The sequence below is a fragment of the Strigops habroptila genome, chromosome 10 (genome assembly GCF_004027225.2).
Source record: "Strigops habroptila isolate Jane chromosome 10, bStrHab1.2.pri, whole genome shotgun sequence".
Classification (NCBI taxonomy): domain Eukaryota; kingdom Metazoa; phylum Chordata; class Aves; order Psittaciformes; family Psittacidae; genus Strigops; species Strigops habroptila.
Window position 1 is genome coordinate 34,440,243 of NC_046359.1, and position 26,874 is coordinate 34,467,116.

General features: G+C 47.9%; 1 protein-coding gene across 2 annotated transcripts in view; it reads right to left on the reverse strand.

The window, feature by feature from the left end:
• The window catches only part of GALNT14 (polypeptide N-acetylgalactosaminyltransferase 14), a 98,505-nt gene that overhangs the window by 14,124 nt on the left and 57,507 nt on the right, over positions 1–26,874 (reverse strand). For both annotated transcript variants that reach the window (XM_030498964.1, XM_030498965.1), the window contains 8 exons: positions 19,372–19,439; positions 16,752–16,817; positions 14,579–14,700; positions 10,049–10,136; positions 9,294–9,378; positions 8,099–8,202; positions 3,614–3,740; positions 1,112–1,204 (listed from right to left, as the gene is read on the reverse strand). In XM_030498964.1, coding sequence (XP_030354824.1) covers positions 1,112–1,204; positions 3,614–3,740; positions 8,099–8,202; positions 9,294–9,378; positions 10,049–10,136; positions 14,579–14,700; positions 16,752–16,817; positions 19,372–19,439 — 753 coding nt within the window. The remainder of the gene's footprint in view (positions 1–1,111; positions 1,205–3,613; positions 3,741–8,098; positions 8,203–9,293; positions 9,379–10,048; positions 10,137–14,578; positions 14,701–16,751; positions 16,818–19,371; positions 19,440–26,874) is intronic.

Genomic DNA, 26,874 nt, shown 5'->3' on the forward strand with positions numbered 1-26,874 from the left:
ACACTGCCATTTTAACAAGGAGTCTGGAGTTTGGTGAAAGGAAAAGTACAGCAGTTTAAAAATGATTAGTAAAAAAAAGTATGCTATCTACTGTATGCAATGAGCTTTAATTTAATATATTAATGCACTAGGAGATTAATATATTCTGTTTTAAGTTTATAGGACTACAGGAGGTCTTGATTTCCAAGAGCACCTAAACACACCTTTAAGTCAGCAGAAGCTAATCTCATGGTGAAATACTTCTTTTTTTCATTAAGCAGGGCAAAACTTTTACTGAGGGTTCCTGTATAGTGACATTTTCCAAACTCCAGCTCCTCCCTGGGCCAGCATCTACCTGTGGAGCTGTTCTGAGCTGGCATTTACAGAGCAGTAGGAAGCCTCCAGTATCTTCCCTTTGCATAGGCTATTTTCTCTACACCCTCATACATTTAGCAGGACAGAGCTGTTACTTCATCCAGTGCTGTCAGATGGGAAGAGGATATGGATTTAGTGGAAATAAGTTAGTCACCAGGACATCAATTTATTTATCCTGGAGATTGAAGAGTAGCCACAAGGAATTTGAGGTTGGATTTGGAACCCCCTGTGGTCTAAAGGAAACTTTCTAAGGAAAAGAAGAGCATATGAAAATGAGAAATTAACACAAATCCTTTCAGTCCTCCTGACAGGGAGGTGTTTCTGACTGTTCACAGAACGAATGGCAAACTCCCTGCATACAAAGCACTTGCTCCTTTCCAACAAAGACTTAGTGGGTCCAAAATGTTATGATTTTCGTGCCCCTTGGCTGCCAGCAAGACCTCTGGACTCTCTCCACCAAACTCTTCTCTGAGTACTTCTCAGAGGTACTTGTACCTAATGCCAAGGGCAGGATATGAGCAGAGGGGGATTTCCCCCACCTCGATTGGATTCACTCACTGAGATAAACTAGCCCAGCATACAAACTATCTCTTTATGTGTTTCATTGCTGTGCTCATAGCATCTGCCTACCATTAGCATTTAATTGAGCGTTACTACAGAAACAACACAGGCGGGTTTCCACAGCAGGGCAACGTCACTGGGAACACATACTGCAGCAGGCAGGGCACAGGCAGGGACGGGCACTAAAGACACTTACTTTCCATAAGGCCTCCCTTGGGCTGCAGGACGAGCAGCATAGTAATACTGCTTGAATTCATCCATCCACACCTCCGCGGTGCGCTTTGTGTTCCTGAAGGAGGCAACAAAGGGCAAATGAAACCAAGGAAGCCTTCAGGGTGATGGATCGACTCACCCATCCCGCTCTTGTCCCATCCTCAACCCGGTCACTGGCTTCACTCAGGCCACCTTTGGGCCACCCCACCCCTCAGAAGTAGAGAAAGTATTCCCTCTTCCCCATTACTCCAGGGACCAAACACAACAGGCCAAAACATGGAAGAAGAATTCACCATTTCAAACTCAGCTGGATGCTTTGCAGCTACCAGACTCAGAATTGAAGCTTCTCTTAAGCATCATCTCCCAGGCAGGTGTGCCTGAGGTTTTATTTAGTAGTTGGGATGGAGCTCTGAAAAGTGGTGCAAAACTTGCCAAAGACTGAAGGCAAGTATTTCCTTTGCATCAATCCTGAATGGACTCTCCTGCTTTGCACTCCTGGATTTCACTGAGGCAAATCTCAGCATTTAAATAAGAGATACCATCCTTGCCATAAGTGCTGTAGCATAAATGTCAGTCTTCCACATCAGCCAGGCTTCTGCAGAAGGTTTATGAACCTCAGGAAATCTTCTGTTGACTTCAGATGGCTCCAGCTCTCCTTGCAAATGGCTTTGTTGCTCCATACCTATCTGCCTATCTCTGCCTGGGTCAGAGGAGTCCTCCAAGCTCCTGCTCCAGGGCAAGCCAGCCTCCAAGCTGTTGGTACCACACCACTAAGCTGCAGGTGCCACGGGGCAGGCTCTGTATCCAACCAAGTCCCATGTGGCAAGATAAGGAGATAGTCTGCATATGAAGCCAGTACATCACTGGAGCCTGAGCCATCTCTCGCACTGACGCTGTGTGGAAAAAAACTGGTATCTGGCAGAAAGACAGTTTTTGCTAACATCTCTGTTTAAACAGAGGTACCACATAACACCAGATTACCAGAAGCTGCTTCTCCTCCCAGTCTATACACTATAAGATTAAGTTTAAAGTTGATAGATACCATAAGGTTAATGAAATCCCAGCTCCTAATGTTTACAGATATGTTTCTCCAGACCGCTTTTCAGTCCCTTGCTGATTCATTCATTCATTTTCAGTCCCGTGCTTCTTCCTCTCTCTCTAAGGCCACTGCAATAGTCTTAAGTGCTCTTGCTCAAAAGATGCCTAAATCACGGTGTCTGCATCTGTACCTAACCTTCCCCAAACTGCAGGGTGTTTTTGTCTGGCTTCCTGATGTCATCTGGGTTTATAAGAAACATAGGGATAAATGCTGAGGCTGACACCCAGCCATTGATTCAGATGTCCCCAAAGTTCCAGACGCCTGTGCCTGAGGTGCAGCCAGAAGAGCTGTACCCATTCGAGCTCCCCTTGCTCCTCCTGCAGGTGATGCAACGCAGACACTACTTTTTCACTCTGGTTTGCAGCAATTCCATCACTGGAGGTTTTGCCACATCCCAGCCTCTTCTGTAGGAGTGTTATTTTGCTACTAAAAGCAAGAGCCTTCCTCTCTTGACTCTTAAATCTGTGCCCTCCTCCTTGGTGCCAGCAATGCCTTATGCCCCTCATTCCCATCCTTTTGAAGCAAGGTGACAAGGTTCCCTTCCTGCCCCACACACTGCATGGCTGGAAATCACGTATTAGGTGTACTGAGAGGTGTAATTTGCACTCCCCCAGTTCATTGTCTCATGCAAAGCTGCCAACACCAGGTCAGTGTTAACCCTGCTGTAGGTGGCTGGGTCTTCACAAATACTGTTGGAACCCCACACTAAAAGGAATGCCTGGTGTGCAAACACACACAAATGCAGTTTAGCTGAAAGACAACCCTGCATTAAGTGCCCTGTTGTTTGCCATTTACTTAATGGACAACCTTCAGCCTCATGCTCTAAAAAAGGAGGAAATCCATCCTGACTTCACTAGCTGCTCCCATCACCTTTCCCATGCCTGTTCCCACTTCTGAGCTGACTCCTTCCTTGCGTGCTGTTTCCAGGATCTTAGCCCATTTCAGCTAGCTGTTTCAGTACTGGCTCAGTCTGTGTTCCTGTGTGTAAGCCCTGGACAGGGATGCCAGGCAGTTGGGATGCCCTGGCAGTTCCTTTGGTGTCCCTGCCAGAGAGGTGCAGCCCAATGTGTTCTGGTGACCTAAGGGTCTAATCTACTTGTTTTTATGTTAGCTAGCGCTCAGAGATATGCTGGGGCCATCTCTCCATCTCTGTGCTGATTAAAGGTACCACATCAGTGTCCTATTTCTGTCATGTTCTCAACACTGTAGAAATCCCAAGGGTGAGTCGTACTGACTTGCATTTCCTTCGGCTCAGGAGATTCCTGCCCAGGGATATTGCAAAGTTTTCCAAGCAAATTTTCCTCCGTCTTGCCTGCTCCCCACCCCCCAGAAGGCAGCACCTTATTCTGTTTCCCCCAAAAACCAAAGCAAGCACAAATCACTTACTTAATGTATGTATTGGCATTTCCCTCTGGAAAGACGTATGGATGTTTCTTCCGGAAGACGTGCCCGACGCGGCTGCAGGGAATGATTTCCAGGCTCCCTCCACACATCCACACACGGAAGGAGATTTCTACAAAAGAAGCAGCTTCAGCATCTTGTCTTTCTGTCCTAGAGCAGGTTGGAGCCTGGTGTTACCTCTCACTTCATCCTCTGCCACACTAAACTGGGGTAAATCAATCACCAGAGGGGCTTTCCTAGGCACAACTGCCTTAAAAGTGCATTTCAAAGCTTCTTGCGAGCTGTTTGAAGTCAATGCACTTGAAACCTGCCTGTAGCACACAGATGCCATCACAATAGCAAGAGGGAGATAGTAAATAGATCCCTTTTCTTGCAGCCCACTTACATAGCAGCATCATCTTGCCAGTTTTGTGCTCTCCTAATTACTTCTGCACTGCTTATTTCAGAGTGACTTCCCTCCAAAGTGCTGTCAAGTTCACCAGGAGAGGCCATGAATTCTGTTTATTAAAGACTACAGTAGTCATTATCTTTATGAATCTACCATTGATTCTGCAAAATGAATAGAGAGCTATGCATCCATCACCTGTTCCAAAATGAACAGGAGCTTACCCTGCCCAGCATGACCATGAGTAATAATGTTGTGGTCCAACAAGGCACACACCTTAACAAAGGTTGATGGTGGGAGGGATTATCCCAAAAATCTGGATAAGCTGTCAGTACAGGCAATGTCTCTTAGTTGCCCCAAGCCACTCTCCAGCTATTCCATGGGAACTTCTCAAGGAAAATAAGCCTGTGGCACAATTGACACCAGAAGTTATAGGGCTCCTGGCAGGGAGCTGGATGAAATCCTAGCTGGCGAGGTAGGACGGGTGAGCAGAGTGGCTGATCTAATGGGTCCATCTGGTCCTAACGCCTGTGAAGCTATGAATCCGCAGCTATATTGCCAGACAGTCATGCTTAGGCAGAGCCAGCATAGTAAAGAAATGAAGTTAAAAAGGCTTCTGCAGACCTTTGCATCCTGCTTTATCATCCGTTGACAGTATAAAGCTGTATGTAGCATGTACCTACTCCAAAGCTACAAATACTTTTTCAATCCCCGCACAGTCAGACAGGAGGACACCCCTTGTCTTTGTCAGCTTGTGCTCTCAGCAGTCCCCTCACATATGCCAGCACAAGGGTGTGCTTCCAGGTCGGATGCTGGCAAGACAAACGCCTGTGGCGGGAACGCCATTTGTGCAGGGCAGACAGCACTTCTGCTCCTCCAGCACAGGCACTGCCGGCCCTCAAAGCTGCCATCCCTCCAAAACCAACTCACAGCTTCAGGGAGCAAAGGAAAGTTGTAGCCTGGACCTCCAGAGCCTCCTCAGCACACATGGCTCAGAGTGGGAGCCAGATTCACATCACTTCTATCCCTTCTCCCAGCATGCCCGCCTGCTCCTGAGCTGATGGGAACAGGAGGCTGGCATGGCCACGAAGCCCTCTTGCTTTGATACCCAGGTCCCAAATTCAAGGCTTGAGCCCATCCCCAACAGCTGGCTCTGGCAGAAGGGTCCAGCAAAGGCTGGGATAGGAAAGCACAGCAGGGAGGAGTATTTCTTCCCCTTCACTGCTGTGCTTACAGGCAAGAGCTGCCGCAGCAACTGGAGCCTCACCACTTTCCCCAGTGCTGGCTATTAACAGGCCAATAAAATGTGCCCTTGTGCCATGTCCTGGTGCTATATTGGGAGCAACCTTAATCACAGCTGCAAGGAAATGAGATTACAGCAGGAGGCAGCTGCTCTAAGCTGCTGTGCTTGGATCCCCTTGCACGTGGCTGTTGCTGTCATTCGCCAGTGTGTCACAGCACTGTCCACACCACCAGCACTGCTCTGTAAATCAGAAGGGTGCCTGATAAAAGGGGGCAATGAGCAGAGCAGCTGTGAAGCACAAAGTGGCTGCTGAGATGTTCTTTCCCCTCCTCTGGTCCTTCTCCTCAGCCTGAAGCGCTACAAGGGAAAGACTTGTACCATTCAGTCCTTGCCTGCTCTGAATTTAAAGCCTAATGAAGAGGTGGACTGACATGATGTCTGCGAACTGGAATGAGAACACAGCGTTGGGGAGGCAGGAGATGGTGAGGAGTCTGAGCTCTCTGCTTCAGACATGTTGCACCCTGCAGACTCTGTTCCAGTTACAGCAGAAGCAATTAAAGCACAGGTTTTGGCAGGTAGGAATGACCCATGGAGCCACCTGTGGCAGCTAGAAAGCAAGGTCTTCAGCCAGCCAGCCAAGAGCTAAATGCCTTCAGAGGAGGTAAACCGAGGCATCACTGAAGGCATGGCATGGGGTCAGCTTAGAGAAGCCAGGGGAGCAGGAACCAAGTGTGCTTCACCTGACCCTCGAGAGCTGTCTCCAATGTGGGTGGCACCTCCAAGCAACCGCCAGGAGAGATGAGAGCAGTACGCACTGGAGTGCACTAGGCTTGGCCTTAGCTTGGCAAAATACCTTTAGCACTTCTTGCTGCTCTGCAAGTCCTTCTGCCATTACTCATCAATTTGTCTACAGGGGCTTAAGTAAATTTAAGCAGCAAAACACCTCCAGTGTCCTCCTCCTAACCCAGACACACTTGCTTTTGTTTTGCCTGAAGTCTCCAGCCCCCTTTAGCTGCCCAGTCAATAACACCAATGGCAGCAGCGATGCTCCCCAGGACTGGAGTCCTGCATCCTCTCAAGACTAAGCTAACAGAAAAAGCAGGGTTCACTATAAGTGCCCAAAACAAGCAGCTGAAGGTCATCTCCTGCTCTCTGTCACCCACCCAGGACTGGCCAGGGCCAGCAGGGTCCCAGCTATCCTTGCCTGTGTGCTAAGGAGAGGTGGAACACGTTGCCCTTGATGGGCATCAGCTTTGAACCGGCTACACTTTTGCTCTCAGGACGATGGGCAGGATGGGATCTGCCCTGCTGCTACACAGACCTGCACTTTTCTGTTGCAGTTAACCTGCCTAGCTTCCCTTTGTCACACTGTCCTGAGGCAGCGTTACACCCTGCAGCACAGCCAGTACATGTTCAGTCAGGACCAACCTTCTGGGGCATAGCACCAGTAAGGCAAACATCATGCTGCATAGGATGGGCTATAACCACAAGCAAGGAGCACAACTCCTGCTGATACAGGGCACTAGACAAGCTGTCTGGATGGAGCTTCCTTGGAGGGCAGGCTGCCCTGTCACTGTTCATCTCCAAGGAGCAGCTCAGGCTGGCTGCTGTCAGAGGTGAATGATGAGCAGACATGGGCAGCAGGTCAGGCACTGTGCAGCAGTCGCTCTCCTCCTACCTAGTTCCCTTCTTGAGCGCTTTGTTTGGGCCACTGATCCAGCGCTCCACTCCTACTTTTGCTCTGAGCCACCCCACTCAGAGGAGCAGATGCTTTGAGTCAGCACGGTGGCAAGACACCCACCCACAGAGAGAAAGCACGAAGGAGCAAGATCCTACTGCATAACAAGATATAAATAAATAAAATATGCTAGAGGGAAAACGCATGTGAAGGAAACAACAGTGCCAGGCAGTGGATGGGTTACTGCAAGGTGGCAGCATCTGTTCCCTTGGATGACTGACAGCATTGCTGTATGTGTTAAGACACAAGATCCTTCCTTCCTTGCTAGCCATACTCCCCAGAGGTGTGAGCTATTAAAACCAGGTTCTGATCTGTCTCTCTGACATCAAGTGCCTCCCCCTTCTTTCATGGATACAGTCTATTGCTCTGACCTGCAGCATCGCTATGGCTTCAAAGAGAGAACAGCCCAGCCTGATCCAGCTCTGCTTGACATGGGGGACAAGCGACAGGCTTGTTACCTTCTTCATGTGCCCTCTCAAGTTTGCATGCAGGAGATTTCTTAATGCCCATCTTGCCCTGTGATAATGGGCAGAGGTGACTGAATTTAGGTCAGCTCTTAAACTTTTTGTTTTCATGCAGGAAAGTGGTAGTGTGAAGAAGAGCCTGGCAATGCTCAGCCACCTAGTGATACAGGAATGGAAAAGTAGCCATGTCGCTTTGCTTGCAGCGTGCCAATGGAGCTCCTGTTGCAGGCACTCTGCGAATTCAGGGAGGTAATGACGTCTCAGTTCATAGTTTTGAAATGCTGTCGTCAGACAATGGAATAAAATGCATCTTTGCTTTATTAACGAGAAAAGGTCAGGAAGGAATAGGAGGGTACATTTGGTGTTCTCATCTGTTGGTAATACCAAAGCTGAAAAAACTGTGATTTATGCATAGAAAAACCAAAGTAGTGTGGAAAGTAGGAGTACAAACAATTGCTCATTCCCTATCATTCATGGTTGTTGGGTCCCTTACTCTCCTGATACGGTAACCTATGAATGTAAGTGAGGGAAACCATGCAGAGCGTTCAAAGCAAAGTCCAAAATGACCTTGTATCCAGCCGGTATGACTCAGGAAGAGAAGCCAACGCAGCAAGGCATAGGAGGAAGAAGAGTGACTCACCGAAGTTCTCCCCACCCCAGATGTCCATGGCACTGTCGTACTTCCCCAGGTGGTTGAACCAGGCTTTGTCAATTACAAACAGCCCTCCAGCAATGATGGGAGTCCTGCAGAATAGGTAATGGAAGAGAGGACACGCTCTCAAACACTGCTGTAGCGCCTGGATGCACAGAAGCAGCCCTTCCCTTTGCCTCTTCCATCATCAGGACATTACGTAGGTATCTCCTTCTCACCAAACAAGGACAACACCCCTCGAAAAGCATCTGAGCCTTTTTTTCAGCTGCCTTGGCATTTTGCCGTCAATCATAAATTGCCTGGCACTTAATGACTGGCTAATGCACCCGTCAGCACAACTCCTACAAGCCCCAAGTTCACAGCCCTGATTGTAGGCTTCAGCATCAAAAATGCACTTAGCGCTCGGGGGGTTACTCACTCAAACGGGCTTTTTTGCCTGAAGCCAGCCTATTAAGAACACCATTCCACTGGGGAGGGGAAGGCAGAGCCAATTCAGAAGGGCTTTTTAAAAGCCATCACTAGCTGCGTGATCTTTATTTCAAAACAGGGTTATTTTTCATTCTTTGGATTAGCTAAGAAAACTGCACAGAAACGGTCCGTGGAGGAGGGGAGGGCAGACCTAGAAGATAGCTTGAGACTTGCCATTCAGCACAAGTCCCTCCATGCTGGTGTACAGTGTGGATGCCCTAGTATAGGTTTGGGAGGGCCTGGGTTGACTGCTACACCCAGGCTAGTCTCCACAGTGCTCTACATGGCAGGATAACCAGGAACGCAAGGTGAGCCTTTGGGAAGCCAGTGACAGCTCCTGCTAACGGCAGCATCCTAAGAAGAAGCAGTGCTGGACTAGACATTCACATTTGTATCAAGTGGGGTGAGGACACTGCCTTATTTTTAAGTGATTGTTGAGCTGAGAGAAGCAGGAGTGTGGAACACTGAGCTTTTTCCCTAATCATATTCAGCAAACCATAAATAGACTCCTTCCTCCTTTGTAGCACCCTCTAGTTTTGGGAGGTGAAGCTGTACTGCAAAACCCAAGCCAAGCTAACCCAGGTGTTAGAAGTTCAGAGCTGTCCTGGAAGGAATATCACTCTGCTCTGGTGCATGGTGACACACGTAAGGTGTCAGATGGGATGCCTGTCCTGTCCCATGCTCCTCAGGTGCCTGTTTCACCCTCTTGACTTACTTAATGGGTTCGGTGGGATCAAGTCGTTTGGCTTTCTGCTCTGGGGAAAGCTGCTCCCATTTGAAATGCAGACTCCAGTCAAAACCTAAAACCACAGTAAAGAAGTACCATAGGGAAATTAGAAATGGGTATGAATTAGGAAGCAATGCAGGCTGCAGAAGCCATGTTTGATGGAGTATTTTCCCCACTTTCAAAATACTTAAGCCATGGAGTTGCAGCTCTTGGGAGAAGAGTCCAATGACTAACATATTTTACTACTGCATATGAACCAAAAACAACATATTGCATTACAATTGCAAAGGCCAGCACTCCAAAGGCAGGAAAAGTCAGAATTAAAGCTGCTGCTGAAACCTCACTTTGTTCCCTTGTGCACACAGATACACGCTCTGATGGGTATTGTGTGCTACAAATAGCACAGGCATACTAATAAGCACTAAAGTTGCATCCTCCATTTGTTGCCTAGACATCGCCCATCTCCTCTTGTCAGCAGCCCAGCTTTCAGTGCTGCCAAGGGTGACTTCAAGATGACCCTTGTTTCCTGCTTGACTGCCTTACCCACTATAGCAAACACCATTCCTTACCTGTCTCTAAAATAGCCTGAAAACAGCCAGCGGGGAGCACTGAGGAGTGCTAATGTGCTTTTTGCTAGATAGCAGGAGGCAGCTGTGTGGCGCAGAGCCACCAGCTCCTCAGGCCAGTGCATGTTCACACCACGGGATGGATACCCATGGGGCATGCGCGTGGCTTGGACTTACCTCCTCTGAGGTCCGAGGAAGCCGCCACATAGGCAAAAGTGTCCAAGTTGATGATGTCAATAACGGGGCTGACCACTCGGGTGGGATCCTGGAAAGCAGAAGACGACCCATGACTTCAGATCAGGCCACTCATATTGGTCCAGGGCTGCTCTAAACTCCTGGGGACACCAGGGGGCTGGAAATGTTGGTGTTATTCAGGTTTGTCAGGGCCACGTGCCCATCACTGACTCCTCTTCCTCAGCCATCAAATCCATTGCTGGGAATCAGGGGTATGCTAGCAAGAGAGGTTGGGAAGGCAGGCACTATCCCTCCTGGGAAAGAGGACTGCGTGCTGCTGGGCTGCTGAGCTAGCATCTCTCTCTGGCTTCGGCTTCACCCACAGCCTCTCCCTGCAGGCTGTGCAGGTACTTGGAGCCCAGCTCAGTTGGAGGCAAAGCTCCATCTGCCTTCTGCAAATTCAGCAATGTATTCCCCTTTTGCCTCCCTTAAATACATTTTATTGGATTTCAGAAGTCAGGTGACAAACAGGCAGTGGAACCAACAGAGGAAAACCATAGGCAAGTAGGCAAGCAGCTTAAATAGAGGTATTTTTTAAATGTACAAACTATGGGGATACAGTTAGAGTTTTGCCAATGGTGGGAAAGGGTTAAAAAAAAAAAAAGACCTGAATTATTTAACATATTTTGTGGTGTTTTAATGAACATCTTGTTATGGGTAAAGAGATTATACAAACAGTTATGAACAAAAAGATCTACAGGAGGAAGAGACTCTGACAGCCTTCACTGGTCTCTTATCTCCCTTTTTCCTTTTAAAAATCCAGAACTCCAATTATAGCTCATACTTCAAGCTTTCACCCTCGCCAGATTGAATTGTTTTTCACAGCCATGCAAAGGAAAGCATCTGAGCACCATGGGCTTGCTCTCTCGCTTAGAAAACACTTTGTTTTAGAAATTACTCCAATAAAGAAGTGTTCAGCTGCAACTGTAGGAAGAAGCAACTAAAGGCCATGAGCTGGGAGCTGGACTAGAGCTCAGGTTTTCCAAATAAGAATGACAGATAGTTGGTATTTCCGTAACAACCTCATGTCGGGGGTCTTAACATGACTTTCTGCAAATCAAACATCTTACTGAAAGGGCAAGCTCTGCTGTACCTGCATACTGCATGGGGAAACTCAAGTCATGTCCAAGCGCAACGAGCCTTTCAAACCCACCATAGCTGCTGCACAGTGCCCCCTTCCCCCGTATAGCCAAGCATCCTTCAGTTGCCTGAGGGAAGGGGAAAGGTTTTAAGCAAACCATCTGCTTTGCGTGCTGAACATTGCAGGGAAAGGATCACATCTACTCGTTTAAAACTTGTCCCTCAAGCATCTTCCATTCCTACTCATTGCATGGCACACCTTCATGAAAGAAAATCCCCTTTACATGTTAGCTGAAAGCATTACTGCAAAATGATAGCCTTCAGCAGTGCAACCTTCCCCTGCCTCACTTTCCCTGCCACTTCCTGAGCACATTTATGTTTACTCAGCTTTCATGAAGGTCTCGCTGACGCTCTAAAGAAAAGCCCAGCATGCTCAAGCACACAACGTTGTTGTTATGATTTATTTTGGGTTGAGCACCAGAGCTTATTATAGGCAGCTTCACCCTTCTGGGGTTTTTAATACCCTGCCATGCCAGAGCATGTTAATATTAACAACACCCTAATCTTCAATCTTCTTTTACATGAAATTCTCAGAAACCTGAGAATTCACTTTTCCAATACGCTTCTCAAACAAATCAAATTATGAAACTAAATGAACAGGATAAAACTCTGAAAGTGATCCTGAAGACAACGGATACATTTCAGCCTTGGAAAAGAATCTTGACTCCAGTTTGTTTCCCAACCTCTATATCATGACCTTGTAATGGTCAACAGAAAGGGCCAGGGTTGTTCCTCTGACCCTACAGCAGCATTAGGTAAAGTGAGAGGGTCAGGCTGCCTCTCACTTGCCCCAGGAGAGCACCAAACTCGAAGTGCGGGAACACCATCCATTGGTTCATCCTATTGCCTTTTGCAAATCCCAATTTGGGGTGAGCTTGTTGAGTCATACTGCAAAAACGCCTTGGGCTGGATAATTACATTTTCTGAAGAGTTATTCAGTGGAAATGCACTGTTAATGGCTTTATTTGTTCCTTAAGTAAAAACAAGAGCCTATGCCTACATGCTCGCAATCATACACTTGCAAACATGCTGGTGCAAAACACCCACTGTTACTGCTGCTCCCTGGAACACGCGCCCTTCAAGACATGGGTCTGATGCTCTCTCTTCCCCCACATGCCATCACTTGTCTTACACTTTCTAGTCCGGCTTGTTTCCAAAACCATTAGCTTGGCATGTGCTGCCTACACCTGAAAGCGAGGGTCAGCCTGGGGCAGATGACATGGGCTGGTGGGAAAGCTCAACGTGGGGCTGAAGGGGCACCTTTACATGGGTGCATGGTGGCACACACAGGCCCTGATGTTTCGCACCGTGGAAAGCTGCAGGAATAGCTGCTCTGGCTGTGCAAATAAAAGAGAAGTGGTGCTCATGGTGGTGGTGAAAGTGAGCTTCGAGGCACTTTGCTTGAAACTTAAATCACATTTGCTTGAAATTTTAATCACACAAAGCAAACTGTTCCCAGGAGTAACACAGTAAGAAAATGTTCTTTCTAGACAGCTGATTCTTACCACAGCAGTCGGATAGGGAAGCCATCTCTTTAGCACAGCCTGAAGGTGGCAGCAATAACATTTCATACACTTCATTGATCAATATTTTAACCCTGATAGAAGAGATGGGTATAGTGGGCCTGGGAAGAAGGAAACGGAGGACTCTGCCCTTATCCTGCAGCTTTTGCAAGCAGTTAAAAAGCAAGCTAGCAGGATCCCACTTGCTTTGCAAGTCCCTCAACACTCTTCGTAGTTGCCTGAGGCTGCAAGACACTGGGCAGGGTGAGCTTGGGATGAGCAGCAGTGCAAGCTTACAGACTAGACTGCCTTGCTTCCAGCCAGAGAAAGATTTAACCCAGAGGAGCGAATAAGAATTTGTTCATGGAGGTGATGCATGCATTGGATGCTATTCTGACCACGATGCAGTGAAATTCCTATGGTGATTTTGCACATGGCATCTACATTCACCTACCCCACAGGCACTGAATGTGGGGCATAGTCCCAGAGTTGCGCATGAAAGCAGGTCTGCCTGCCCTCTTCCTGCTGCCGCTGCTGCCCTTCTGCCAAAACACATCAAAAGCTCTGCCTGGGAAAGAGGCAATTGCTCTGGATATTCCTCACCGTCATGCAGCAGGGCTTCGACAGAGAACGAAGGAAGCCTGCCTTAGAAAGGAACAACTGATGCAGTGAAGTTTAGTGGTGCATCCCACCCTGGGGCAGGCCAGCTACAGGGCTCGAGTGAGGTATCATAGCACATGTTCTCATAGTGCCACTGGAGCTGCAATCGATAATGTGAAAGGGCCATTTTCATTATATCACCATCTATCAGCAGCACTGTGGCCCAGCCTGCAAACTGAAGTTGGGACCTCTCCAGTGCTGACTGCATCACGAGCACCAGCAGTACCAACTGCTCTCAACCACTGCAGAGGGACTTGATTTAGTGCTGTGTCCCTATTCCACCTGCCTCATTGCAGCTGCACACAGGGGATGCACAGCCCAGCCAGCACAGTTATCACATATATCACATATGGAGGTGTGAAAAGCAGGACACCTTGGGTGAAGGGCACCATGAACATTAGCTGAGCAGGTTTCTCCATAACCCACTGCCTTGGCTTCCCCTTGCTCCTCAGCTGACCTTATATCATCATAATTCAGTAGTTTCAGAATTACTGAGTAATGAATACTAGCAATCAGGAGCCAGAGGAGTAGCAAGGATGGAGGAACAAGGCACAGCAAAGGCAAAGGAGCATGTGTCCATGCCAGACCTAAAGACTTCATCCCCAGCACCATGCCACCAGGTCACCAGCTCAGAGCTCCCTCTGACTCAAGTGACAAGGCACCCAGAGCCTCCATGCACAGATCTGGGGAGAGAGTCGCCGGCGGCAAAAGGCGAATGTCATTGTCTGCTCTGAAATCAGCAGAATTTAAATCCTATTAAATCAATTTATTAGTGCTTAATTTGCATGAAATTAAATTCAGCCCCTATTCAAGGAGCCGTCACTCCCTTAAATCATCAGCACTGAGCATCTTACATGAGCCTAATTAAAAACGCTGCTGGAGCACTGGCCATGTATTCCCCTTTCACCACTCAACATGTGCCTGCCAGTTAGAGCCCCACTGCACCTTGTCCCACCAACTCTTCCTGTTGTGGAGATGGTCCCACCTGGATGCTGGGTGTAGGAAGACCAGCAAAGGCCACTTTGCACCCCAAAAGCTCATCACTTCCTTTCTCAGATGCCAGCATGCAGTTGGTTTACAGTTGGGTGGTCACGCCCATTAAGGGGGAAGAGGAGGTGGACATCAGCAACGCATCCCCTGAGGGTGGCCCTGGTCTCTCAGGGGCGCTCACCTCTTTGATCCTCTGCAGCAGAGGGAGCAGCCAGTCCTTGTTCACCTCACAGTGACTGTCGAGGAAGGTCAGGACTCCTGCTTGTGCCACATCTGCCCCTCGGATTCGGGACCGGATGAGACCTGTTCAGGAACACACTATGTCAGCTGCCACCCAGATGGCTGGGCGACATCCCTGGGCTCCTTCAGCATGGTCTCCTGCACTCACGCATCTCCTGGGTTTTGACCCATCTAAATTCCATTCAGATAAAACATGGCTTAGGTTCATTGCCTCCTTCCTGCTGCTGAAAGGCATTTCCCAAAGTCACCAAAGCAAACAAAAGGCTCCACCAAGATTAATGATTTATGGCATTTATGCCAATCCTTAATTTGCACAATTATTTCTGCTGTCACTGTGTGGGGCAAAACATGACCCAAAATGCTTTCATAACCCCCTGCAGATAATAAATCTAACATAGATGTAAGTCAGCGGGGAATGAGCCAGGGGAGCCAAGGGCGGGCTTTTCTTATACTGCAGACTTTTCCCTACTGCACACCTCTCTGTGTCCCAGTGACCCCCAGATCTCTCTTCCACCCTGGGGGCGCCGATGATGTACATAGAGCTCAATGAGAACACATTTTGGGAAGTACCAAGTAAAGAGGGTTGGCTCTCAAGGTGCTAAGAGCCTGCTTGGCTCTTCAGGGCCCTGACAGTGAATTTAGAGTCCTCCGGAGCTGGAGCTGGATTGCTGTGTGTGTTTGTGGAGAGAGAAATGAACAATGAAGGAGGCCATAGAAAACAGCTGTATGCATGGGTTTCACATGAGACTCTTCAGCAAGATCACTGCTCTTAAAAGTGCTGTGTTCCTATTTATACAGGAATCAACTGGCTTTCCAACACTCCTTCTGCCTGCTGCCAATGCTCAAGTGGATTGCAACGTAAGAAAGGGGAGCAGAGCTTCTTGATGAAGCACAAACAGTGGTAATGCAAGGGGAGATGGGGAAAGATGCAGAAAGACAGAAGAGTTTCAGGGAGCAGCCATACTTCAGGTCCATGCAGAATGAGGTCACTGACTTTCATGTTCAAATTCCCTAGAGGAAAGGGGTCAAGGAACAGCCCCTGAGCAGGAGGGAGAGGGACAGGAGAACAAAGCCTGGCTGTCCCATATATCCCTCTGCAACTTCTAAGATCCTGTGAGTAGGCATGGTCTTCTGCACCCACTCCAGCCCTCCCCAAATCCTGTACAGAGGGGTACAGCTTCAGTGATGTTTTGAGTGAGGTAAGCCCTCCAGGCTGGGTTACCAAATCCCATCTACTTTATAGAGGACCAACACTTGCAGGTCTGTCCAGTGCTGGGGGCAAGCATATATGTATCCCCAAAACATGGGAGAGAAAGGTGAGAAGGAGGTGCAGGTCTATGGAGACTTCTCTTACCCTCCTGCCAAAGCAGGTATGCCTCTTACATTGAGGGTGATGCCACCCTGATACCAGACCTGCAGAGCTGAAACCTTCTGCAGGGACAATCTACAGACAAACTTCCTTCCCACTCCCCAAATCCTTCCCACTCCTCAATCTCTCCAACCCAACATACACCTGGGCTTACACCTTTGGCTTTCAGCATGAAAAAACTTCTTTGACTTTTGTTTTGTTTTGTTTTGTTTTCCTAATGCTTCAAAGCAGGACTTGAAAACACCCATTCAGACTATTGGCAGCTGGAGAATGTCTCACAAAGTTGCCAGCAGCAGCACAGCAGGACACACATGCATTCTCCATAGAAGCCCTTCTTAATCTTTCAAACATAATTAGTTATTAAAAAAGAAAACAAAACCCAAAAACCAAACCCCAACAAGAAAAGCCACAGAAGCAGCAGGAGCAGATCTCTCCTCTCCTTCATTAGAGCAAACATCTTTAAACATAAGACCCGGGGCTTTGTTTTGCCTGTTCTAATTTTCTGGCTAATAAGCTACAGCTGAGCCCCACTGCATATCTTAATATCCCATCTTTCCCAGGGAAAGGGGGGGATCCATTTCAAATCCCAGCCCTTTATCACATCTTCTTTTATCAGGCTCCCCCTCTCCCAGGAGCCACTAACCACCTTTGTTGCCCATTCCATGGAGGTCCCCCATGGCTCCATCACCCTCCCACCTCCCGAAATCTGTGTTTCCCAGCTGGGTGGTGGGCAGAGAGCTCTTACCTTCTCGCCGTCCATTCCTCAAGCACTTCACCTTGGGGAGCTTGCCCAACAAGTGGCAGTCATCAGCTTGGGAAACACAAAGGGAGGACATGTCACCCTCAGCCCTCGCGGTGGCTCTGCCAGCAGAAATGGTCCCAGGGGAGATTGGGAGCAGGGAGAGGACCCCATCCCACACTGATGGTTTATTAGGGCAATGGCACTGCTGGGGCACAACAGCCTTACCCTTCAGCTCATGCCATGTAAATGCGCACTGGCAGAGCAGCAGTTTTCATTAAACTAGTGTAAACCCAGCAGATTTACTAAATTACTCTGTAAAATCGTTGCAGAAGCACTTTGGTTGGGGTCAGAATCTGACTTTTTGCACATTAATGCAAATCATTATTTTTAGTAGCTGCAAAGCAATGCACAAGCTGTTTGATGCATTGGCTGGACAGTAACTTCTTGACATGGCCTGCGAGCCCTCAGTGAGGAGAAAGAGATGGTCAAAGAGAGCCCTGTGGATGGGCTGGGGGTTCCTCATGCCCTGGGCAGCAGCTCCATGGGGCAGAAAGGCCCAATAACCACTCACACCCGAGCTTGGTCCTGCAATCCCACACGCAGTTGCTGCCACTGCTCTTGCCCTGGCACTTCCTACAGCCCCCGCATCCTTTCTCACCCCAATTTCTCCCAGCAAGGTGGAGGATGCCAGAGCAGGGTCTGCAGGCAGATGCATCCACCAGAGCCTCCTCTACCTCCACACACCCAAGCTGTTACCTCTACATCCCCATTGTGCCTCCCACCACTCTGCCTCTTCTTCCTCAGCATCACAAACACACACAGGTGTCCTGTCCCCTCTGCGCACCCCCTGTGCCCACACACACCTCCATGCAATCCCCTCCAGCAATCTTTGTGGATAAGAGACACCAGTGTACCTATATCCCTAACAACTCAGGTACAGACCTGCCTTGCTCTGTGCACACCAAAGGAGCAGAAGTGGCAGGGGCTGGCTACAGACCTATGATGGAAATTTGCTGGGAATAGTGGGAACCTGCATGCAGAACATCTGCATCCCAGCAAATAAAAGGTCAGCAGCCAGAGAGAGATGAGAAACGAGACACAACTGGGTACAGTATAAAAGCACTGATTGCTTGTGTTGCAGGATAAAAACTGACCGTGTGTGTACAGCATATTATGCAAATACCTGTGTTTTATGCAAATGCATGCAGAATAGATGCCAGCAGACTCTGGCTATCACAGGAAAGAAGATGTAAGACAGCTGAGAAGCACTGATTTCGATAGCCGAGGGGCTGCTCTAAGTTACATGGGAAACAGGTTCCCCCTGGTGCACTGGGATGAGCTTAAACCCAGCCCTGCTCCTTCCCCAGCTCATGCCACCGAGCACGCTGTAATGGGGGGAGCTGCATTTCTACAAACCTTTCTCCTTTCAGGAAGGCAAATCCTTGGTATATTTAGCCAAATACCCAGCATTTACTTCTTCCGCCCTTCAAAAAGCCTGCTCTACTGTACACCAGGGCAGCTCAAGTGCCTGCACCTCTTCCTTTTCTGCTTTCCAACCCTAACTATTCTACGATTCTGCCCCTTCCCAGACTTGCCTAGCCTGGACCACATGTGCTGGAGTCACTCCAAAGCTCACCATAATAACTGCAGCCCCTTCCCCTGGCTTCAGCACCTTCCCAGGGAGGTGTCGATGCTGAGAAGTGGGTCTCTTGTGAAACGTGTCCCTAATGCTCTCCAAGCCAGTGCTATTTGTAACATCCAAAAGCAAAACGTAGCTCTTTTTTTTTTTCCCTTTTACACCTCTCTGGCTTTGTTTCCACGTTTCCTGGTAAATGACTACATTTTGCAGGTTCTTGAAATGGAAGTGCCGTGGACTGCTCAGCCTAGGTGTATTTTATCATCCTTTTTATACGTGAGAGGTTTTTTGAACACTTACTCTCAGCACCTGGATCTTCCACTTGCCCGCATCACCAGGCAAGGTCTTTAGCTGGGGTGGTTCCCTGAGGCTTCAGATACCAACTTCTGCTGGAGATCAGACCTATTGATTTCAGTTGAGTGACGCTATTAACCAGGAGAGAATGGCAGGAGGACGTGGGCTGTCTGTGGTGTACAGTGCTATTTATGTAATGTTATCGCAGAAGTTGGCAACCCACGCAGGAAATCCTCTTTACATAGGTGAAAAGAGGGTGAAGAAAAAAAATCAAGAGTTGCTGGCCACCTACGTAAACATATGCAGAACATGTACATACATCAAGAGGGTCAGACTACCATTATCCTGTGCAATTCCAGTGCGGTCAACCCAGTATTGCTCCTGGCTGCAGCTGAAAGTCAGGACAAGCACACTATGGCTGTGGTAGGATACAACCAGGTCAGGATTAGATCATGTCTACTGGGCAGAAAAATCATTTGCCATGTGCTTTTCTTGTGTTACTTTCATGAGAAGAGGTTTGATCATTTGGAATTTGAATTCTCCACATGGCAATGCAAACCTTGCTCTCTACACCTACAGAGCTTTCCATTTCCTTCCACTTCAACAAACTCTCCCCTCTCCCTGCGTAAAACCCAGTTCTCACAGGCTCTTTTAGTTTGCCCCCTCGCTTTTAAGATAGAAAGGGTCACTTACGATCATCACTGAAGTCATCCACTAGTATGATTTCATGGACGAGGTGCACTGGGGTGCGGTTCAACACGCTAAAGAATGAAGAGAAAAAATCCATGACAGTGCTTGACCAACTCAACAACCCAGCAAACGGGCTGGAAAAGCCTAGGAACTGATCCCTACCAAAGCACAGAAGACCAGGCTTGGATTTCCAGAAAGGATATACTAGATAAGACCCAGAAACCACCCTCTACCACCTCCCAGTAACCTACAGTGCCCAACTACCAGCTCCCTACAGACTGACCTCAGAGCCAAGCGCCCAGTAATAGCTGAGATTCCCCTTACTGCCTTTGTGAGCAAAAGCAGAGCACCACGTAAAGCCAGAAGACACCAGCTTTTCAGCAGCATGCACATCACACCAAGTTTCCTAACGGGGCTTACAGTAAAGCTGCCGTCACCCCGCCACCTCTCCTGCAGCTAATGATATGGTGTCTGCCAACAGCAGGGCCAACACAGAGAAAATTACCCAGCTCAAACCTATCTTTACAGAGCTCACAGCTGTGGCTGGACAACTCCTGTTTTTATGTGTGAGCTGATTGCATTTCAGACACTGCCAAGAGAATAAGAGCAGGGTTGGAGGCCACCTATTTAATGAAAGAGAGGATGTGGATCACAGCTCCCTCCAGATGGACAGACACTGTGAAACACGGCTGCAAGCTGCAATCTTCCTTTAATTATGCCACCAAGGGTAGGTTTTTCATTGTTATCATTATTAAAAAATCTAGAGCTGTTCTCCCCCTTTCTTGCATGGCGCAGAGGTCACCAGAATTACATGTGCTTAAAATCCTGCCCCAGCAAAGGGTCAAGGCTGACTTCTTGGAACAGAAACCTCAGCGCAGCCCCAAAATCTCCTAAATGCTTGACTTGGTCTTTGGTAATGCCTGTTGGGTTGTACAAGCTTTTCCAGCATTTAAACTTCTTTGCCTTCATCCTGAAAGCGGTTCCTTTTTCACACAGGATTTAAAATCCCCCGCCAAATTTCACACACAAGTCTGCCTTCTGGTCTAGGTTAGAAAAAACCTTCAAACCTGCCACTGGCATGACAGGGCAGACACCCCACAGACTGACCTTGAAGCCTCTGATACCTCCAGATCCTTATGGACAGGTTTCCCTGGCTTCTCAGGCTCCCAAAGCTCCAGCAAAAAGCCTGAAAGTCTAGAAAAACCACATCACTGGCCTAGACCTCAGCCAAGGGGGCTCCAAAGGGCATCATTTCCAGAGGACCTGGGTGCTCAGGAGCCACCGGCTCAGCTGGCAGGAGGAACCCAGAGGGGTCTCATGGCATCACCCCCAGATATCTGAGGCCATTCGGCTGAAGGGCTGCAGAACTCTGATGAAGCCTTCTTGATGGCAAACCACAAGCCCACCCCACCCCTGGAGTATCAGTGCCTATTGCCAGGTGCCTGCTGCCTGTGCTGGTGTACCTCCACCACACCAGTGCTGGAATTACAACCCTCCAGAGAAAAAGAGTTGAGCTAGAAGGAGAACAGGACATCCCATGGTTGATATGGATCCTCTCTCCAAGGTATTTTTTTCTTTGTTTGCTTGTTTTTAATTCCCAGCAGAGACCCTGAATAAAAGGGGATTTTATCTCAGGCCAGAGTGGGTAAGGCTGGCAACTGCCTTGCGGAGTTCCTCAAAAATCGCTTCCAAGAATCACTTTGCCTGGAAACACAATCCCTGCCTCCTCCAGTTTCAGGATCTTGGCAAAAGCCATGGTTTTCCCCTGCTTCAGGTACCTTGCATGTTAAGGTTGGGGTGGGGAGGAAGAGCAAGCTGCTGTCCCCTAAGCAACAGTCATGGTGGGAGCCCTACACACCAGAGCTGCTGTGGCCACCCCAGCATCACTAAGGCAGAGTTAGACAACGCTGCCTCACCAACACCCGCAGCCTGCACTAAGTATTAAGAAAAACAGCTGCACCCCCCTGCTCCCGCTGGGGCACACAGAACGATTTAGATGTGCTGTTCATACCTGTCAAGTGGTTTTTAATTATTATTATTAATAGGTTTGTTATTTTTAAAGAAAATCCCCGTATGTGAGAGCTGAGTTCAGCAAATTACTGCAGCTGAGCGTCAGTACAGAGAGACAGGAGAGCAATATCATGCTCAGTGGAATATTTAACAAGCGCTGATTGCCTGGAAACCCAGCTTGGTGAAACCTGCAGGAAAGAAGCAGGCTTGTAAAAGAGCCAGCAAAATAAATAAATAACCCACTGAGAGCAGGAGCAGGGAGGCAGCGGGCAGCTTGAATATTCAAAACCTGCCTCTGCCTAGTCTCTCCTATAGATTCAGCTGCCAGAAGTGCAGTGCAGGGCTTAACTCTACACGAAAGGTGGTTACAAAGGGGCTGATTCTGCTTTTGCTGGTACCAGCAAGAATAACTCAACTAAAGCCACTGCACTGGGCTGTAAGCGGTTCTCGGTGCCTTGGAGGAATTCCTCTCAGGGCATCTCATATGGAAGAAACTCCGGCATGGATAGTTTTCAAGGCGCTGGGCTGGGGAGATGTGCAACTCAGCCTCAGCTCAGCTGCAGGCTACCACTGTTCCCAGGTCAAGCAGTTTGTTGCCAACTCTGTGCCTCTGCTTGCTACCCCGTAAATCAGGGATGATGTCCCTTGAATGCCAGTGATGGTCATTGGTGGGATGCAGAGCGTTGACCAGAGCGAGGGGGAAAAAGTCAGCACGCTGTCTGACAAGCAAAGGATGTCTCCACGGACTGCTCTGGCTCCATGAACCATCATCTTTCCATGGGGTTAAAGATGGACGCCACCATGGGTGACACAGCATCCCCTGGCACTGTGAGCAGCCTCCCCCTGTACCACGGCAGCCCTGGTGAGAGTGGTCCAAAGGCTGGGTCTACCGTAGGTCTAAGGGACCTGATGTCCACTGATTTCAGCGGGCTTTGAGTTCATTATAGCCCTTGCAAGTATGTGCACAGACACCTGCAAGCCCCAAAATTGCCACAAAGCTCTGGGCCACTTGATGCAGGTACAGAGAGATCCACAGCAAAGGCTGCAATGGTGTGACCACAGCCAACTTCCCAACGCCCCAAGAGCAAGTGTGCCAGCTTTTCAGCAAAGCCAAACTCACCTCCAATGCATTTTGTACCTGAGCTCTATTAATCACACTATAACGCACCCATGCCACTGGAAACACCGGAGATTATCAATACCCCTCCTGCAACACTCCTCAGAGAGGATGGGAAACAGAGGTACCAAATCCTGCAAGTCTTTGACATTACAGGGATTTTTCCTTTTTTTTTTTCCAGATAGACTATAAAAGCACTTTTAACAATTCAAAGGCAGCTTTTCTATTACTTGTGCCTTTGCTCAGCTTTGATTTTCTTATTATACTTTCTTTTCTTTCATATGTGTGTACATGGCTTTTTTTTCCCATTATATGGGTAAAATCAGAAGACAATATGAATAGTGCTTTGAAGTCCTTCTGTTATTTATAGATTTTCTTCCCCTGAAATCAAACATAGGTAGATATACTGCAGTGATGGGCATATTTTAACGAATCAAACCAGCTTTTAAGTTCTGTTAAGCCAGAGATCACAACGCTTTCTCCTTTAAATTGCCAAAAGACCTGCTACCATCAAAATGAAAACTCATGCCTCTAGTACAGAAAGTGCTTACGCTTACTCAACCCGTTAAGACCATATTCACTGCTGAATTATCTTGAAAAGTTAATGCTGAAATTTTCTGTGTTTCAATGGATTTAGCAGATGTTATGAAGATGTAGCCATGGAGAATTTCATTGTAAGGTCCTTCTGTCCTACTCAACAGTTTGTTGGGATCCTTTTCCACCTACCCAGAGATAAGCACTGGATCCAACAATTTCCACTCTGAATAAATCATAGAATCATAGAATGGTTCGGGTTGGAAGGGACCTTAAAGCTCATCCAGTTCCAAGCCCCTGCCATAGGCAGGGACGCCTTTCACTACTCCAGGTTGCTCCAAGCCCCATCCAACCATCCCGTCAAAAAAAAAAATCAGCATCTGAAGTGTCAGAACCTCTAATTAAAGCCAAGTAATTAATTCTACTATGACAGATAATCACTGCTATTACGTGTAACACACTATTATATGGCACACGTGTACACATAACTTACGTACATCCCATAAAGCCCACTCTCTTTATGTACAGGTCGGGTTCCCTTTTCTCCCAAGCAAGATAAACAATAGTGAGCATGAATGATGCTTATTAATGAAATCTCTAGACCAGTGCAAAAGTCACCTTCTGACCGACGGTTGGTATGTTTTTGGTCATCACCCAGAATACTGGTTGCTTTGTAGAGATGACTGTGGACATGGGTCCTCAGGAACTCGTGAACCCGTTAATTCTCTCTATTGCAACATACTGGGACTTGTTAGGGATAGAAAAACATCTTTGGGAGTATAATAAACTACCAAAAGGGACAAAGGTCACAGCTATCGAAATCAGACCAAGCGCACAGAGAGAAAATGCCCGCCAAAATGAACTGCTTGAACAACCCAAAATGGCTAATTATGTAGGAAGAGAGGCATCACACCAAGAATAACCATAATGAGCTTTGATTACACTGCAGCTTTCGCATTTTATTCTTTCAAATACCCACCAAGCTCTTTGAAATTCAAGAGTTCTCTTATGTTAACATCAAAAGGTAAAAGCGCATGGAGGGCTCTGTACTCAGCCACCACGAGAGATGATTAGCAAATTAAGAGAAAAAAAAGTCCAGGGTTTAAGCAAAAAGAAAGAAATAAAAAAAAAGTCAGCACAAAGTGCTAATTATACAGTTTCTGCACAACACCTGGCTTGTTTTTGCTTCTTTAATCAGGCTCGTTTCAGTTGTGGCACAAACTCTATATGGTACCGCTGCTGCCTAAGGAAGGAGGCGCACGGCTTTGTCATTCGCCTCTCTCAGATGCGTGTAGATGCAGACATCTGCAGATGAGGGGAAGGTGTGAGGTGCTGGCTGTCTAGGACGTCACTTCTCTTACTTATAAGCACCAGAAAATGAAAAGCATGATACTCTCTCTCTGCTAATTAATGTTCTAAATATTTGATGTGGCATTCACAGCACTCGCATCAAGACTTTTGCCAAAGGATGTGTTTTGGTTTGTCAGCGAGAGGTAGATAATTAACTTTCCTTATTCCTCTTCTGTGATCCCCAGCTGCAAGTTTGAAAACTAAATAAACAAAGACCACAGAGCAGAGTAAAAGGGACTGTCTCACACTCAGCCTACTACACTCTTCTCCTGCCCAGCCTATGCCAGTGCTGACAGGCTGCCAAGCTCCCAACACCACCAAGCTGGAGAAAGCCGCAGCATGGCAGTCACTGATGGTCCAGGAGCAGAGCGTCATCCCTGCCTGCCTGCAGTTCTGCGTTCCCAGCCCTGCCTCCAGGGCATGCAGTGTTTTAATCCCTGCTGCTCCCAGGGATGTGGCAAACACCCAGCCTTGCTCCCTGCAGACCTCAGCAGTGGACAACCCACCACATCCAGCCCGGAAAGCACAACTGGTCACCCAGCATTGACCACATCTCAGCATGTGAGCATGTTGATGCCTGCAGAAAAGGGACAGCAAAGGAAAGGGGATCATATTCTCATAAGCAAGCTATGGAGTAGATCCCCCTACCACACAGGTTACGAGATGGGAAGGCCCTATTAACCATCACTGTCCCAGCACCCAGCCCAGCCAAGGTATTGAGGAGTGCATCTTTCCCAACCACACTGCTCCTCCTCTTCCAGTGACTGCTGTGGCCTTGGGGACATCCTTAAGTTCTCCCTCTGGAGGAACTGGGAAGCCAGACCTGGGCAATGAGCTGGATTCCCTTCCTAAATCCATGCTAACACAAGCTGGAAGAAGACGAAAGAGGAAATTGTATTGCTTATTCTCTCCCTTGTCCTGCCTTCCCTCCTTGGGTTTACTCACGTGGTCCCATCCCTATACTGTTGAAGACTCTCACTGTCTTTAATGCACTGAGCCTTGGAGCTTGAAATATGTGAAATCAAACCACAGAGGGGTAAGGAACTTGCCCAGGGTAATTCAAAAAGGGAGTGGCTGCAACAACAAACCAATGGTAGTTTCTTCACTGTCTGCATAACAAGATAAATAAATACAATCTCAAGAGCTACTTTGCTATTCACTTTTCTGGCCTCTTCTTTCATTTTCTGTTTCCATCTTTCATGACACCCATCCCCTATTACCTGCACTATTGTATGTATTCACAAGCATAGTTAGTTACATCCAAATTTATAAATGATGACTACATCATTTGTAGAGATTTGGGCATTCAATTAATTTAGCTTTCTCTCCCCCATCTTTTTCTTCCAGCTGGCAAATGGTCACAGAAAAGATCATGAAACTTAGATTAATTCATTATTCAACACAGCCCACTAGCTTTTCTCAATAGCTCTGATAGTGCAAATTGTTCATAAATGAATCATCCCAAATGCTCTTAACGTGACTTGTGTAAGGGGTGCTGTGGAGGCCACGTGTTGATGCCTCTGCTTCATGGGTCAGAGCACTCACATCCTCACCAAGAGCCACATGCAACATACTGTGCTTGTAATACAGCTCAGCCTTGGCACTCAGTGAGCGTTAAAGCTCTCAAGCACCTAGGAAAACAGTAGGAACAGCAAAATCCCTCCTGCTCCTCATGTACGTGGTCCCTTCTGCAAGAGTTGATCTCTCCCCCTGCTAGAGGGTGCGTTCACCACCATTTCCCTGTGCCGCTCATCCACGGTCTCCTGTAAGACCAAGCAATGTCCCTTTGCCCTGTTTCTTGCTCCTGAATGACAATATCCATTTTGCAACGAGGCTGGAAAACCCAACTTACTGGAACTCCGGAAACCAGGTTTGCAACCCAAGATCTTACAGAATCAGAATAGTTTGGGTCGGAAGGAACCTTCAAAGCTCATCCAGTCCAACCCCCTGCAATGAGCAGGGACATCTTCAACTAGATCAGGTTGCCCAGAACCACACCCAGCCTGGCCTTGAGTATCTCCAGGGATGGTGCATCTTGCACCAGCCACAGACAAATTACCTCTCTGTTCCTCAGTCTGACCATCTGTCACCTGGGACAATGGCATGATGTGGAGATGTACTGAGAAGAACAGGGTAGAAGAGAAAACCATTTCACTCACTGCCATGCCAAAAGTGCTTAGAGACACTTGGCCACAGACTGCTCCAAAAGACACAAAACGGTGTCAGGAGGACAGAGTTTTTTTTCAGTGGCCATGGAAAATGATCCATGTTGTTACAGCCACCTTGGGATGGAGTGATCTGGAAGATCTAATTAAACTAAGCATTTTGCTGAGCAAGGAGGGGGAAAAAACAGAGCAGTCAGAAGGCACAGCCAATTAACCTACAGAGGCTGAAGAGGCAGATGAGCCCTCATCTGGGTCCAAAAACAGGCAGGGAGGTGGCAATATGTGCACAATCATGGCCAGAGAGGAGCAGAGCAGGGGCCATGTCACCAG